The 17849-nt window shown below is 41.1% G+C and overlaps 1 protein-coding gene across 1 annotated transcript in view; it reads right to left on the bottom strand.

Moving 5' to 3' along the window:
• Nucleotides 1-17849, bottom strand: part of LOC126188280 (mucin-12) — a 303407-nt gene that overhangs the window by 47313 nt on the left and 238245 nt on the right. The window contains exons 10-11 of the mRNA XM_049929864.1: nucleotides 11775-11994; nucleotides 11442-11700 (exon numbers count right to left, since the gene is read on the bottom strand). Coding sequence (XP_049785821.1) covers nucleotides 11442-11700; nucleotides 11775-11994 — 479 coding nt within the window. The remainder of the gene's footprint in view (nucleotides 1-11441; nucleotides 11701-11774; nucleotides 11995-17849) is intronic.

A 17849-nucleotide genomic window follows, 5' to 3' on the forward strand; every position in this document is an offset into this window, starting at 1 on the left:
CATCAGACAAATATTCCCCCCTCAGAGGTCTTCAATGTACTCTTTCCATCTATCCTCTCTCTCCTCTGCATTTATCAGTGGAATTCCTGTTGCACTCTTAATGTTACCACCCTTGTTTTTAATTTCGCTGAGGGTTATTTTGACTTTCCTGCATGTTGAGTCAGTCCTTTCAACAATCACTTCTTTTTTGATTTCTACACATTTTTCATGCAGCCATTTCATCTTCGTTTCTCTGCACTTCCTAGATATTTCATTCCTCAGAAACTTGTGTTTCTGTACTCATGAATTTCCTGGAACATTATTGTACTTCCTTTTTTTGTTGATCAACTGAAGTATTTCTTTCATTACCCATGGTTTCTTCACAGTTACCTTCTTTGTACCTATGTTTTCTGTTGTGACAGTGGCACGACATTTAACAGTGCCGCCACAACAGCACGCGCAAATGGCGATAGAGGCGCTCCACAACTCGGCTGAGCGCAGGAGCGCCACCCTAGCTACGAACGGTGCCGGCCGCATGTCACGGCACGGCAGTCGAATAAGAGATCCTGAGTTATTACCATGTAACGAGCTATTGTTTCTAAATGAGTGTGTGTGAATATCCACGCAATTATTGGTGATTAAAGGTTATAACACTTTTTGGCGACGAGGGCGGATATTTTCACTGCGTTGTGGATTTGTGTGTTCGTGACGGGGCAGACATGGAACAGCTTATGCAAGCGCTCATTGAACAACAAACACAGCTGACGGCTGCTATTCAGGCATTGTCAACGTCGCTTACTCATCGTCTGTCTTCCTCTTCTCTGCCTCCATTCCCTCCTTACGACGAGGCTGCTGAAGACTGGGAGGATTATGAGAAGCGTTTGTGGCAACACTTCTTGGCTTTCGGCATTGTCGATGCTCCTATGTGTAAGTTGTTATTTCTATCTTGGATTTCCCCACGGATCTATCAGCTGCTATCTCAGTTAGCCCCTCTGCAGGAACCTGCCTCTCTGTCCTTCCAAGAAATGTGTGACTTATTGTCTAACTATTACCAAAAAACACCCACGTCGTTGCCGCCCGCGTGGCGTTCTACCGGTGTCGTAAACAGCCCCATCAATTTTACCGGGCTTGGGCGGCGGAACTACACGGTCTGAGTAGGAAATGTCAGTTTGTCACGGACACTCATCATGAGTCTTATGCTGATTCAATGGTTAGGGATGCTATTCTACGGCTTGCTCCTGATAAAGAAGTTCGGCAACGAGCCCTACAACGGCCAAACCCGTCGTTGTCGGAAGTTCTAAGCATCGCTCAATCCTTTGAAGTGTCTCACACTGCTGGCGCACAAATAGACGCGTGGTGTGATGTAGGCACTGTACAGTCAACTTTCGACACGGACAATTTGCCTGTTTCACAGGAGAACGAAGATGTGGCGGCGGTTCACTCGCGTAAACAACGTCGCGTTGGGCCGCAATGCTCGCAGCGAAAACAGCAACCACAGAAGCAGGTTCGTTCAGCACTTCCTTCTTGTCCACGTTGTTTCGTACAGCATGACAGGGCCGCGTGTCCAAAACGTTGGGTCACGTGTAATTCATGTAGGAAAAAAGGCCACATTGCTTCTGTGTGTCAGTCCCCTAAAGTTCCTGTTGACGAGGACGAGGACGAGGCATCGGACATGGATGTTAACTGTGTGCTTTCTCAAACAAATAAGTTGTTTGTTACTGTTCGTGTTCTGGATAAAGACATTCGCATGCAAGTGGGTACTGGCTCTGCAGTAACTCTCATTAATTCTCGCACGTATTTGGAGTTGGGCTCCCCTCCCTTGTCTCCAGTTACGCGAAATCTGAGAACTTATAATAAACAGAAAATTCCTATCATTGGCCAGTTGATGCTTCCACTGCCTACAAGTCTGTTGTTAGGCCCCTCACGTTTTATGTGGTGGATCATGCGGGCACTGAAAACGTGTTTGGTTATGATGCTTTCCAGTTGTTCGGGTTCTCCATTGATGATGATGTGCACCTCATATCTGAGGATATTCCGTATCAACAGCTGGATGGATTGTGTTCTGAATTTTCGTCCGTGTTCTCTGCTGGTCTGGGTCGTGCCAAGGATTTTGAAGCCCACATTACTCTTAAACCTACAGCTCCCCCTAAGTTTTTCCGGGCACACCCTATTCCGGTGGCGTTGTGTGCACCTGTCAAGGCTGAGACAGACAGGTTAACAGCTTCAGGGATTCTCCTTCCTGTTACCTCCAGCGAATGGGCATCGTCAATTGTGGTGGTTTCTAAACCAAACGGGAGTCTGCGATTGTGTGGTGATTTTAAAGCCATTGTCAACGCTCAGAGCCTCATTGACACTTATCCTCTTCCCCGTCCTGAGGAGTTATTTACCAAGCTCGCTGGGGGCCAGTTCTTTTCCAAACTTGACTTATCGGAGGCGTACCATCAGTTGCCGTTGGATGCTTCTTCCAAGGAATTTCTCGTCATCAACACTCCTTGTGGGTTGTATCAGTACCAGCAGTTACCATTTGGCATCGCTAGCGTGCCGGCCATTGTTCAGCGGTTTTTGGAACAGCTCACGGCTTCCATTCCCGGCTGCATAAGCTATCTGGATGACATTGTTGTCACGGGGGCCTCCACTGAGGAGCACCTTCGCAATTTTCGTTCACTGTTTCGGGTTTTGCATTCGGCTGGGTTGAGGTGCAATCTGGACAAGTCACAGTTCTTCCGACCCTCCATTGTGTATCTTGGTTTCCACTTGTCCCGTGAGGGTATACGTCCTCTACGTCAGCACGTTGCGGCCATTAATGCTCTACCCTGGCCGTCTACGGTCAAAGAACTTCAGGCGTTTCTAGGCAAGATTGCTTATTACCATAAATTCATTCCATCCACGGTAGCGGTAGCTCATCCTCTGCATCAGCTGTTACGCAAAAACGTCCCTTTCTGTTGGTCCGACGAGTGTGAACAGGCTTTTGTCCGCCTGAAGGCTCATTTGCAGTCGGCGCCTTGTCTTGCCACATTCCGTCCGGGTCAGCACTTGGTTCTGGCGACTGACGCGTCACAGTATGGCCTAGGGGCGGTTCTCGCCCATCGGTATGAGGATGGGTCAGAACGACCCATCGCCTATGCTTCCAAGACCCTCAATGATGCGCAACGGCGTTACTGTCAAATTGAAAAGGAGGCGCTCGCTATCATTTATGCTCTAAAAAAGTTCAGCGTTTTTTTGTATGGTTCTAAGTTTCACCTCATCACCGACCACAAGCCGCTGGTCTCTCTGTTCAGCCCATCGGCGTCGCTTCTGGATAAGGCAGCTCACCACCTGCAACGTTGGGCCTTATACTTGTCTCGTTTTCACTATGAGATTTACTATCGCTCCACGGCCCAGCACGCCAACGCTAACGCATTGTCGCGATTGCCGATGGGCCCCGACCCGGTTTTCGATCGTGATGAACTACTCTGTTTCCACATTGATGAGGAAGAACGTCATGCGGTTGAGGGTTTTCCACTTACAGGTTCGCAGGTCGTGTCGGCTACTGCGCGGGACCCAGTCCTGCGTCAGGTGATCGGTTTTGTTCAACGGGGTTGACTGGACAGGACCAAGGGCCAGGCATTGGATCCCCTTCGCAACTACCATGCCTTGCGCCTTCGTCTGTCTGTTCGTGATGGTGTTGTTCTTCTGGCCACGGATGGCGCATCTCCGCGGGTCGTGGTGCCAGGCTGTCTTCACAAAGATGTTCTCAAACTGTGGCATGAAGGCCATTGGGGTATTTCTCGGACTAAGTCCCTGGCCCGCAGGCACGTTTATTGGCCCGGTATTGATTCGGACATCGCCCACATGGTTGCTGCGTGTGGTCAGTGTGCTCAACAACTGGCTGCACCTCCTACCACGCCATCTCCGTAGCCTGATCCGGCACAGCCATGGGAACGGGTGCACGCTGACTTTGCCGGCCCCTTCCTCGGTACTTATTGGCTACTGTTGATTGACGCCTTCTCGAAGTTTCGGTTTGTTGTTCAATGTCCGTCGCCCACCACTGCGGCGACGACGCTGGCTTTGTCCAAAATCTTTGCGCTAGAAGGTCTTCCATCCACGATCGTCACGGACAATAGCCCTCAGTTCTCTTCGCAGGCCTTCCGTGATTTTTGTACTGGACAAGGGATTCATCATGTTACAGCACTGCCCTACCATCCGCAATCAAATGGGGAGGTCGAGCACCTTGTCCGCACTTTCAAAAGCCAGATGAAAAAATTCCTTAGTGATTTTTCCACAGATGATGCTCTGCTGCAATTTCTGAGTTCTTATGACTTCACGCCTCTGGGTGATCGCAGCCCTGCTGAACTCTTGCATGGCCACCAACCGCGCACTCTACTGCACCTGCTTCACTCTGTCAGGCCTTGTGCTGTGTCCCCTAGTGCGGGAAAATACTCGGTGGGCGCCGACGTGTGGGCACGAGGGTATGGATCTCACCCTAAATGTATTCCAGGGGTGGTCAAGGCTCTTAGCGGCCGCCGGCTTTGTGAAATACGTACGGACGACGGCATGGTTGTTCGCCATTACGACCAGATCCGCCCACGAGTGGTGGCCACGCCGGTGCCACCGCCCCTTCCTTCGCCTCCACCAGCCCGAAAAGCCAGTCCTGTCGCTGCTGCTAATCTACCGCACGTGTTGATGCAGCCGACGTCGCTACTGCTTCCGAGTACGCCGAAACCGGCCCCAGTCGCGACGCCGCCTTCTCCGGGACCCATCTCGCTGGAGCACACCCCCAGGTCCACGACACCTATGGATGCTACTCCGGAGTTTTCACCCATCATCTCGTCCAGGAGGCACGTTCCACGCACGAGCTTCCGTCCTGGACATTTTCAACCATACTCTTGTGTCTCTCCGCGGGATCTTCTCGGGGCCTCACAAGAGGCCATGCCATGGATGTCTCCGCACTGTCCATGTCTCCAAGGAAGTGAGTGTTTTTTTTTTTTTTTTTTCAAGGGGGGAAAAGTGTTGTGACTGTGCCACGACATTTAACAGTGCCGCCACGACAGTACGCGCAAACGGCGATAGAGGTGCTCCGCAACTCGGTTGAGCGCGGGAGCGCCACCTAGCTACGAACGGCGCCGGCCACATGTCTCGGCACGGCAGTCGAATAAGAGATACTGAGTTATTATCATGTAATGAGCTATTGTTTCTAAGTGAGTGTGTTTGAATATCCACGCAATTATTGGTGATTAAAGGTTATAACATTTTCCTTTCCAACTTACACGACTGCCCTTTTTAGAGATGTCCATTCCTCTTCAACAGTACCAACCACCGTGTTATTCCTGCTGTCGACTCTGATAAGAACAAGCTTATCACTGAACTGTTCACAGTAACACATTCTCTATCCTACCTTCCAATTCATAACAAATCCTACTCCCGTTATACCATTTCTCCTGCTGTTGATATTACCCTACACTCATGTAACCAGAAATCCTTGTCTTCTTTCCATTTCATTTCACACACCTCTACTACCGTATTTACTCGAATCTAAGCCGCACTTTTTTTCCGGTTTCTGTAATCCAAAAAACCGCCTGCGGCTTAGAATCGAGTGCAAACCAAGTGGAAGTTCTGAAAAATGTTGGTAAGTGCCGCCACAACTAACTTCTGCCGTCGCATATATATGTAGCGCTACACAGGCATCCTATGTAGGCACAAAGATAAATACTGGCGCCAAAACCTCAGCGTCAGGAAATAAAATTAAAAAAAAAAAAAGTGCAAGACGAGCTTTTTTTCTCCGCCCGAGTTTCGATCACTGCATTTTCATACGTTATCCAACGAAGTAAATACAAATTCCATATTGTTCATCTTCGAATGTAGCAGAATTTCAATGTACTACGAAAATCCGACTGGCAAGACTGCGATTTTTGTCACTATGGCCAACTCTACGTTCTGAATTTTTTTCCTACTTGTGAGAAGAGATGGTTGCTAATAGGAACCTGATGAAATGTGAATCACATGCAGTATTCTCTTCACCATAAGAATAATATGATTATAAACATTTTGACATGTATTCTTTCGTGTTTGCTTCTATCTCATTTAAATCCTGTCTGCCTAATAAACTACGAAACTAGAGTGAGACAACAGCAAACGTGGAAGAATATACATATCGTGTCATGTTTATATTCGTATTACTCTTATGCCTAATAGTGATACAGTCAGAAATGAAGCACGGCAACTGACTAGATTTTTAAATCTGAGATGACTAATTTCTGTGCAGAATTTGAGGTACTAAAGAAGCGGCTGCAAAGATTTTCAAACGGGGAAAAATTTTCGCCAAACTCTCGTTCAGAACATGTTCTATCATACGCAGTCTATGATTTGGTTCTTGTTGATCATTATCAAAGAAAGCAGCAGTGTAAGTAACTACAAATAGCAGTCTCTTGCCATTGTTTCGCTAATGAGATGATTCCTCTTTTTTTTTTTAATTGAAGGCGGCGGTAGCGCGCAAAAAAGCAAGCCATGCGGCGACCAGCGACAGGACGTAAACACGCACTATCAGAATGCGACAAACAACTCATGACACAGTACAGTAATGCATTTTCAGCTTAGAGTGACTGACGTAAACACCTATAACATAGAAAATGGCACTTATCACATCAAAGCAAAATAAGCAATCGATTCAAACCAGACGAAGCACGTGAAAAAGGAAGGGTATCCGTATAAATAAGGACGGAGCGCCTGACGCATAGCAATGGCTACCTGGTAAAGCTTAACTGCTAAGCTTATGACTCGAACCAAACTACTGTAGCTGTATCGTCATTCATTCGACCTAAATTGTGTCTCATATTACAATGGACCAACTTTGTTTCGATTTGGAGGTGCGGCCTAAAACTCTTCTCTCCCCTTGAATATAGTGTCTCAAATTTCAGGTGCGGCTTAGATTTGGGAAGTTTTTTTTCTTTATTTCGAATCTCATTTTTCAGGTGCGGCTTAGATTCGAGTGCAGCTTAGATTCGAGTAAATACGGTATATCTAGACTAAGCCTCTGCATTTACCTTTTCAGATTTCCTAACTTCCCTACTATGTTCAAGCTTCTGACACCTTCATTAGAAATGCTTTATTCCAGTCGACTTGTTTGAGCTTCTGTCTCATTGGCTTTAGTTTCTAACTTCTCATGTAATAATTTAACTGGCCAACATCATCCAGTTCAATATTGTTCAGTTTTGGTCAAGCTGTTATCCACACAATATACTTCTGACACACTTTCTCTTCACAGTTTCTATATCAAAATCAGGTAACCATCATTCTTTTTCTATGATATCTTCTACTCATCCATAGGAACTCTGTACCTCTGCCAAAGCAAAAATGTGGTAAAGCTGCCAATGTACCCCATAATCACAACCATACCATCTCAAATGCATTACAAAATACTTTTTGAGATTATTTGGTCATGGCTGAATTTGTGTGTTTTATCTAAAAAGCTGTTCAGTAATGTTACGTGAGCTTACAAATAAACATTGTATTGAGTCAGATTTCATTTTCTGTTAAATAAAAGGAAAAACATCTGCTGCATGACATTAAACACTTCCACAGGGAGAGATGTTTGCATTATAAATCCTCCTGAATCTGAAAAGTTGTAGTAACATAAAATACTCAATATGGATTATCACTTGTTGCAATATTTCCATGAAAATAAATGAATGCTACAACTTAATCAATTTTTGACAATATAATGTAGTTGGATGGATAAAAAAATCTACTCACAAAGCGGCGGCAGGAAACCAAGTGTAAAAAAAAAAAAAAAAAAAAAAAAAAAAAAAAAAAAAAAAAAAAAAAAAAAAAAAAAAAAAGTTTTTACATATGCAACCTTTAGGAGCCAGTGGCTCCTCCTTCCAGCAGAAGGATTGAAGGGGAAGAAAGGAGGTGTGAAGGAAAAGGACTGGAGAGGTTTAGGAAAAGGGGCAGAGCTCTGGAAAGTCAGCCAGAACCCCGTATCACGGGAGACTTCCCCAAACTCTACCCCTTTTCCTAAATCTCTCCAGTCCTTGCTTCCCCTTCGACCCTTCTGCAGGAAGAAGGCGCCACTGGTTCTGAAAGCTTGCCTATGTAAAACCTTATGTGTTCTCCTGCCACTGCTTGTTTAGTACTTTTTTTATCCATCCAATTACATTAGAAAGCTACTTCATTTACATGAGAATTTATCCTAATTTTTAAAAAAAAATTCAAATACTAAACCCACAAAATTTATAACCACCACTCCTTTTAAAAATTAATCCAGCATGTTGTTCTTGTTATTCTATCAACTACTTTCCAGTAACACGACACACAAAAAATAATATATTACCACGGGTGATTTTTTATTCTACGGTTACTGTCAGTGTAAAAACTGATGTTATCATCTGAAGTATCATTCTGAAATCAAGATAATATCTGTTACATTTGTCATTGTTACACAACACCAATATCCAAATATGTTGCCTTTTCACGATTATTATTATTAATATTACTTGTCCATGGCTGATTAAGTGTCAAACCAATATACTATATTCATCTAACAATCTTGTAAATTAGGTGAATTTATATAGTATTTAGTAATGCAGGACAACAAAACACACAGATTTAATGCAACAGTCACTTCACTATTTTTTGGTTCATTCAGTTTGGTAAGACTTTCATACTTAAATCTGACTAAACAATGATCAACTAGCACACACCTTGTCACATTTTTCCTTTAAATCAGAAATCATTATATGCCCACCAGTTTTACCACACAGTCAGTATTAATGTTCATTACTTTGCATTTCATCAACTGTCTCTCTTTGTCCCACTGAGCCCAAAACGAGCTGACACATTAAATGTACGCAAAAAGATTGAAGTGCTCCATTTCAGTGGTAACAATGGCATAAGAAAGTGGAACTACCATCTTTAATTACACACACTCACAGAAAAATCTGACAATTGATGTGAAGTAACTGGGATTATCTTAATTATTAAGATTCTTCTGTTTTCATTTTTATCAGTCTCCCTTGACCAACTCTCATTTTTATTTTTTGGCCCCAATGGTATCAGGTTCAAGGCACGAGAGCAGTTTTCATTTTCCTCTTCTGTATCTAATGGTGAAGAACCCAACAGCAGTTAGGACGGAAGAAGAGTTCTCTGGAATGACTTAACTGACAGAAGATACAGCTTCAAAGGAACCTAAAAACACTGCTGCCTAGCAGTTAAAGCATTGACCCATGAAAGCCTAGACGGGGGAGGGGGAATTACCTGCCCTACCTGGGTGGGGTTTTGCTATGGGCTGGTAACCCGTATATGTACAAAGGTACACACTACAATGTCTCACATCAAGCATCAGAGAAAACTACTGGGTATGAACATGGACATCAAAAAAGGTTTAATGGGTGTACTGAATGTGGCCAAATGATATGCACAGGGACTAGGATCAAATGAAAGTGAAATAAACAGAATTCTCTAAGAGCATAAAATAAATATTGGTGTGATCACAGGAACAAAGGCACAAAAGAGCCAAAAGACTATATCATGCTTTACAATGACGTGACTCAAACACCAAGAACACACTGTGGAATAGCAGTTTAAATAGACAAGAAATGGAGGTATAAAATAAGTTTAGTAAATGAAAGCCTCTTAGCAGTAAGATTAAAATCCGACAGGGGACATCTAACAGGAACTTGTGCAACCGAGGAAGGAAAGAAAAAGAAACACGAAATTTACTTGAAGAACTTCAGAAATGTCTAAATAAAGCAAATTATAGCTACCAAGCAACTTTAATAGGAGACTTAAAAGACGAGATTTCAAAAAGTACCAGTTCCTAATTTAACAGGTACTAATGAGGAAGATGACTGTAAATCAAAATAGAGCAAAACCAAAGGAATTCATAACATTTAATGAATTGAAGTTAAGCACTTTCTTAAAGAAGACAGGCATATGCTAATTTACATGTATCTGCACAAGGTTACTGGTCACTAACACTTATATAATAATCAAAAGTTCGCTCCAATGGTAACAGACACTCAAGTATATAGAGGTAACAACATAAATATGGACCGCTGCCTTGTAAAATCAAAATTCCATCTATGAACAAGATGGGAAAAGGAATAAAAAATCAAATCAAAGATGAGGAAAATTTAAACAAAAGATTTAAGATACCTCTGTCGCAAGAACATAGCATAAGAAAACTGTGCCAGAACATACTCACGCAACTACTGAATGACATACCAACTACTGAAGACACAAACAAAGAATGGTCTAACATTAAAAATGCTATAAAACAGATAGCAAGTGAAGTGCTAGGTGAAATACATTGGTCCAATTGGAAAAGAGGTTTAAAAATATGGAACAAAGAGATACAAAAAGTCATATAATGAGTACTTACAGAAGAAATCATTAGAAGCTAAAGAGCAACACCATCAGAAAAATAAATGAAGCAAAAGCAATAGTAAGAACATCACATAGTACATTGTGGGATGTGTTTGTAAGCAGAGACTAATATGATAGGAGACATGAAATAGAATACAAATTAATGAAATATTTGAACAAAAAAATTAGAGATACTGTAAATCTAAATGTAATACAACTGTCTGACTGGATTACTATGGAGAACTATTGTACAATCCAGAAATTAGAGAAGCAGATAAAAGAGAACAACTGCAATGAACGGCCTACACTGAACTGACAGAACTGAAGGCAATTTTTTTAAAAAATAAACCAGCAAAAATCACCCCAGATGGAATAAGCGCCAAATTGATTAAACACAGGAATTACCACAGAATTAAGAATTATACATATCTTTAACATTTGCTGGGTAAAATATGGGATACCATAGGAATCGAAACTAGCAAAGGAACAAAGAGCTTTCCAAAAGGGGAGATTAAGCACAGATAACGTTGTTGCATTGAAACATAGAATTCACAAAGAGACAAGAATTTAATCTGCAAACTCGCCTAGCATCTGTGGATTATGAAAAAGCATTTGACAGAATTCACAGACAAGGCATGGGCAATTATGAAAAGAGGAATTCCTACACATCTGATCCATGTTGCAAAGGGGCTATATATGAACACCTGTATTGGAACTGACACTGGTGGCACAATATAACCACTACTTGAGGGTAAAACAAAGAAAGAGACAACTAAAATTTTACAAAATCATGATAATTGCTTGTTATTATACAGGGCAGCATGTTAGACGCTGAGAAAGAGAGATTTATGGCACTTTGAAGCATCAGAAATGAAAGTTCTAAAATCTGTTAATGGCTGCACAAGGGCAGACAAAATTAGAAATGAAGCTATAAGGGAAGAATTAGGAATCCAATCAATAACAAAAAAGGTAACCCAATACAAACAAAAATGGAGAGAACATGTACTTTGTACTGTCTGAAAAGGGATGGAATGATTGAGAGGGACAGCTGAAAAGTAACTGAAAATATCTAGACAAAGTAAAGAATGACATATTTGAAAACAACTGAATAAAGTTGTTACCTTGAGTGTCTGCTCTGTTGCTAGTTCCAACGCTTCAATAGCTGCTGCATTCTTAATTACGCCTGTCTTCTTATTTCTTTTGTTTCCGTTTGTGCTCCTGGGATACTGATTCTCACTCTCACTCTCATTTTTTAAGCTGGCACTTTCAGAGCCATCTTCATGTACTGACTCTGTGTTTTCAAATCTATTACTACACACCTCCGGCTCCTTTTCACTTTCACCTGAAGCTTCAGATAAAATACTTGATGGTGTTAGTGACCTGGAACATACAAAATATGATGATAGAAGTAAAGTGTTTCAACCATATTTAACAATAAAGGGAACAATTCATACCTTTCATCACTCTCCATCTTGTCCTCCAATTCCTGATTTTTATCAGTCTTTCCTTTCTTCTTACTGCCTTGCACATTACCATGCCCAGATGTACTACTGTGGCTTTGCCTTTTTGGTAGCTCAACTGATGCGTCTTCATCAGATGATGGATCAGATTCCAAGTACCGTTCAGCTGCCATTTGAAATGCTTCTTGAAGATTCCCCACCATTTCAGTATATTCTGAAGCAAATAATATGCAACAAAAATTAACAACCATAAAATGAATATTATAATGGTAACACATTATCCTTACCAATAAACACAAGTAAATTCCCAGCAAAATTTATTTCAGTATAATATGCAAATTTCAACTGCATATGGAGTGAATATCCAGGATCAAATACAATGCACAAGTATTCAAAAAGGAGGAGCAGATTTGAAAAATGTACCTCTCACAAACCACAAGAGGTAGAAACACAACTCCAACACTCTTTGACAAAGAAAATCTGAATGTTTTGAACAATCCGCACAGAAGTTGAATTCAAAGCCATAATGGTGTTGTCGCTTGTTTGTAGCAAAAAGGCGACACCACAGGAACAATCTTTTGTGGGCTACAATTAGCAAAATCAGAGCACATTGTTCTTGAACAATGTGCATTTTTTCAACAATTCCATAAAGATCCACCTCATGATAAGAGAATTTACTAGTAGCATTGAAAATTTGTAGAAGACAGTTGTATCTGCAAAAGTAAAAAACAAGGGTCTTCCATGTACATAAGATGAAAATGTCAAGTGTTCCAAGGCAACTTACAAAAGAAGCTCTTTGACATCCACACTACAATAATGTAATAACTTTAAAACTAATCAACCAAGGATATGGCAAGTTCAGAAATACTGCCTGTATCACAAGCTGCACAACAAACTGCAGTTATTGCAACCACTGCATCCTGATGACCATAACAAAAGATATTATTTGCACTGCAATTTCTAAAGGACATGAAAAAGGACAATTTTTATGGAAGATTAACGTTTTTGGAGGAATCCAGTTTTTATCTTTAAGTTACATTTAATCACTATATGATCAGATTTTGGGTGAGTGAAAATACTAATGTAGTTATTCAACATGAAAGAGACTTGTTGACGGTTAATGTCTTCTGTACCATTTGTAAACAAAGTTATGGACCATTCTTATTCATTATAAACACTGACCCAGAAATCTTTTGTGTAGATACACTAGAAAACTGGCTTCCAAGTGATTCACATGATTCATCTTACATTGACAATCACATCAGAAGTTATCTGAATAGTACTATTCCAGGATATTGGATTGGAAGAGGAGCAGAAGATCAGTTTCATCATCAGTGGCCTTCCAAATCAATGTGACTGGAAACAAAGAATGTGATTTAGACTGTTACTATTTATTCTCTTATAAACCAAAAATTACTTAAGTTCCAGCAAATTGCCAAAATTCTTATTTATAAAGTTGTCTTCCACAACATGTGTACAGTGTCTCAACCACTGCATCACCTTTCTTAGGTGTCAATGTCACCAAAGATTGTTCAAAATTAAGAAGAAAAACGAACTGTCCCACAATATCTTCAAACTCGGCACTGGAATTTGGCATAAAAGTTACAACATTTACCGTATAGACTTGAATAATCCGCGCATTTTTTTCCCCGAATTTTAGGACGAAAAACTGGCGTGCGCGGATTATTCGAAACATTGTTGGTACTGCTCCGCCTCGAACAATACATCCCATTATACTATTGCATTGTTGCGACCTCAGTCTGTGACGCATCAGTAGCACGTTGGGAATGAACTATTAACGTCTTCAAACTTGTTAATTATGGCTACAAGTTCTCGTTATCGCTAGTACACTGCTAAAGAAAAAGTGAAAATTATTGAAGAAGACGAGAATATTGGAAACCGTGCAGAAGGAAGAAAGTACGACGTGAGTGAGAGTTGTATTCACGACTGGCGAAAAAATAAAACGCAGCTTCAAGAAACTAATAGCAATCGCCGGGCATTTCGCGGCCAAAAAGGGAAGCATCCAGACCTCGAGAAAAGGTTCTGCAATTATGTAGATGAGAAGCGACAATATGGATGCGCGGTGACAAGTGAAATGTGCCAACATAAAGCACTGTCTTTAGCCAAAGAACTAGGCATTACCAGTTTCAAAGCTAGCCGAGGCTGGCTATCAAGACTTTTCAACCGAAATGGTTTAGGATTCCGGAGGAAAACTACTATCGCTCAGCGGCTTCCAGGCGATTATGAGGAAAAAATAGTGAATTTTCATCGTTATGTGATAAATCTGCGCCGTAAACAGTCCTATATATTATCGCAAATTGGTAATGCGGATCAAACGCCAGTCTATTTTGAGATGCCGCTCGACAACACAGTGAACAGGAAAGGAGAATCCAGCATCATGATACGAACTGGCGACAGTGAGAAACAAAGATGTACAGTGATGTGTGTAACTGGCGATGGACGAAAGCTACCACCTTACGTGATATTTAAAAGGAAAACTATTCCGAAAATATCAGTAAAAGGCATACCGGTATTTGTGAGAGCGAATCCAAAAGGGTGGATGGACAATGAACTTATAATTGACTGGGTGACACGTTTGGCAACATCGTCCTGGTGCGTTTATGAATTTACGCAACATGTTGGTCCTGGACAGCTTCCGCGGACATACAACTAAGGAAGTGCGAGACAAATTACAAAAAGGGAAAATTGACTTGGTCATTATCCCTGGAGGCCTAACATCCAACCTACAACCACTAGATATGTGTATAAATCGGCCATTCAAAGCTGCACTTAAACAGCGATATACGCAATGGATGGCTGATGAAAACCATACGTTCACACCTAGTGGAAAACTCAAACTGTCGAATTTGTCCCAGATTTGTGAATGGGTGAAAAGTGCATGGGACTCCATTCCTCAACCACTGGTGTGGAATCACAAATTCACAGGATGGAACAGAGGACGACGCTCTATGGGAAGATGGTGAAGACGACAATGATTATCCCGCTAGTGATGACGATGAAAATGATGAATAGAGTGGTAAGAGAGGAAACGTACCTGTATTGACTAAAATATTTTATTGCAAATACCGTATTAACAAATTCTTAAACAAGAAAATTCACATTTCTTTTTTTGCTACTGTAGGTACGCGTATAGTCCCGGCTGGCGGTGATAATGTTCCCCGGCCGCCCGCCCGCTGGCTGGCCAGCTGCACGCCGCTGAATCGGTTGCATTTTAACGATGTATCAACCTGTACAGCAGCTTTGCTTCAAACCAGTAGTTATTATACATACTTTTGAACACATCACAACATTGGAACAATTTTTTTGCAAATAAAACAAATTAAAGCAAACAATAGTCTTTTTCCTCTTCCTCAATATTGGGGTGCGTGGATTATTCAAGGGCGTGGATTATTATTATTCGAGTGTATACGGTATAACAATAAATATTCCTGGATGGTAACCATAAACAAAAATAGAGGTATAAAAAACTCATATGTGGCTGATTAATATATCGGTGTTCAAAATTAAAGCAAACAAACCGCTATTTCTCTGTCCTGTGTCTAATTCATGATATAATCATACAAACTGTCAACAGATATCTGTACGATCAAGTTCTGCATACAAGATGGCTTTCTGGTCAACGGACAACCATGCCCACGATGACATCAGGGCATCTGTCATATGGGTAGTGTTTGCCGGAAAGTCCCTCATCCACATTCACTGTTTACAATGGCACACAGTCGACCACTATCAGACACACTGTGTTAGAGGGGCATGGGAAGAATTGAAGCAGGACAGTCATAAAGTGATGTGGCCCAATGGCTTAAAGTGAACCATTCTGTTGTTTCTCAGATGTGGCAACAGCTTAGAGGGACTGAAACTGTATCCCGAAGACCAGCGCAGGGCTGAGCAAATGTGACATCAGAAAGAGAAGGCCGTTATTGGGTTGTCAGGGCAGGACAGTATCACCTTGGTACTGCATGGCAGCTGGCATCTGACCTTGCAGCATCGACTGGATGTGTGTATCAAGGCAAACAGTGTAAGAAGGATTTGGCAGAGAGACCTTCATTGTCAGAGATATGCTGTATGTGTATCTCTGTCACGTCTTTATAGAAAGGAACATCTAGAGTGGAGCCGTCAACATTCCAGCTGAATGGTCGAACAGTGGGCAAATATTCTTTTCACAGATGAGTCCCAATTTAATCTGGATAGTGATTCTAAATGGATTCGCAATCTGGAGGGAGCATAGAACACTGTTTTGGGACCCAAACTTTGTGGAAAAAGACCGATACTAAGGAGGAACCCTAATGGTGTGGGCAGGGATCATGTTGACTACTCTAAAACCTCCGCATCAAATTGTAAGTGTGAATCAGCCAGCTTTAACTTCCATCAGTTATTGTAACTAGATCTTACGACTTAATGTCTGGTTGTTGCAAGGTGCTGTGGACCCAGATTCATATTGACAAAAGCTAATGATTAGATTAGATTAGATTAGATTTACTTTCATTCCAATTGATCCGTAGTGAGGAGGTCCTCCAGGATGTGGAACATGTCAGAAAAACAATACATGACAAATATTTACAACTAAAACAAATAAGCTAATGTACCATTCCACACGTCCCAAGTGGAATGATCATCATTTTTTAATGAACACTAAGAGTCATTTTACAAATACTAATGCACTGAATTTAAAATAAAAAAGGTTATTTATTTATTTATAAGGTAATAAACATGTAATACAACTACTGTAATACTTATTTACAATGAACACATTACTGCACTGAAATGGTGCAGAAGTTAGATTATACTTACACACACACACACACACACACACACACACACACACACACACACAAATTTTCAATGAACACATTACTGCATTGAAATTGTGCAGAAGTTATGTTGTACTTATATACAAATCAGTTGGTTTTACTAAGAAATTCATCAATGGAGTAGAAGGAGTTGGCCACCATTAAATCCTTTAGGCTTCTCTTAAACTGAATTTCATTGGTTGTTAAGCTTTTTATGGCTGCTGGCAAGTTACTGAAAATGTGTGTTCCTGAATAATGCACACCTTTTTGTACAAGACTAAGTGACTTTAAATCCTTGTGAAGATTATTCTTATTTCTAGTATTGATTCCATGAATTGAGCTGTTAGTTTGAAAAAGTTATATATTTTTAATGACAAATTTCATTAAGGAATAAATATATTGGGAAGCAGTAGTTAGTATCCCTAGTTCCCTAAACAGGCTTCTGCAGGATGTTCTTGAGTTCACACCACATATAATTCTTACTGCACGTTTTTGTGCCCGGAAAACTTTAGCTTGGCTTGATGAATTACCCCAAAAAATAATCCCATACGACATTATGGAATGAAAGTAAGCATAGTATGCCAGCTTTTTCATTTTTATATCCCCTATGTCTGACAAAATTCGCATTGCAAACAGAGATTTGTTAAGACGCTTCAGCAGTTCTGTGGTGTGCTCCTCCCAGTTGAATTTATTATCAAGCTGTAATCCCAAGAATTTAACACTGTCCACGTCTTCTACCTTCTTGTCATCATATGTTAGACATATACTCTTGGGACACCCCTTACAAGTTCTGAACTGCATGTAGTGTGTTTTTTCAAAGTTTAGTGACAAAGAATTGGCTGGGAACCAGTGATTAATGTCCACGAATATTTTATTGGCTGATCTTTCTAAGACTACACTTGATTTGCTATTTATTGCAATGTTTGTATCATCGGCAAACAAAACAAACTTGGCATCTGGTGATGTTACTGATGAAAGGTCATTGATATACACAAGAAAAAGTAAGGGCCCCAAAATGGAACTTTGTGGGACCCCATATGTAATTAGTTCCCAGTTGGATGATGCCTGATAGCTTGATACATGTCTCTTTCCTAATAACACCCTTTGTTTCCTGCCAGATATATAAGATTTGAACCATTTTGCAGCATTTCCTGTTACACTATAATATTCTAGTTTACTTAAAAGGATATTGTGATTTACACAGTCAAATGCCTGTGACAGATCACAAAATATACCAGTTGCCTGCAATTTTTTGTCT

The sequence above is a fragment of the Schistocerca cancellata genome, chromosome 5 (assembly GCF_023864275.1).
Source record: "Schistocerca cancellata isolate TAMUIC-IGC-003103 chromosome 5, iqSchCanc2.1, whole genome shotgun sequence".
Taxonomy (NCBI): Eukaryota; Metazoa; Arthropoda; class Insecta; order Orthoptera; family Acrididae; genus Schistocerca; species Schistocerca cancellata.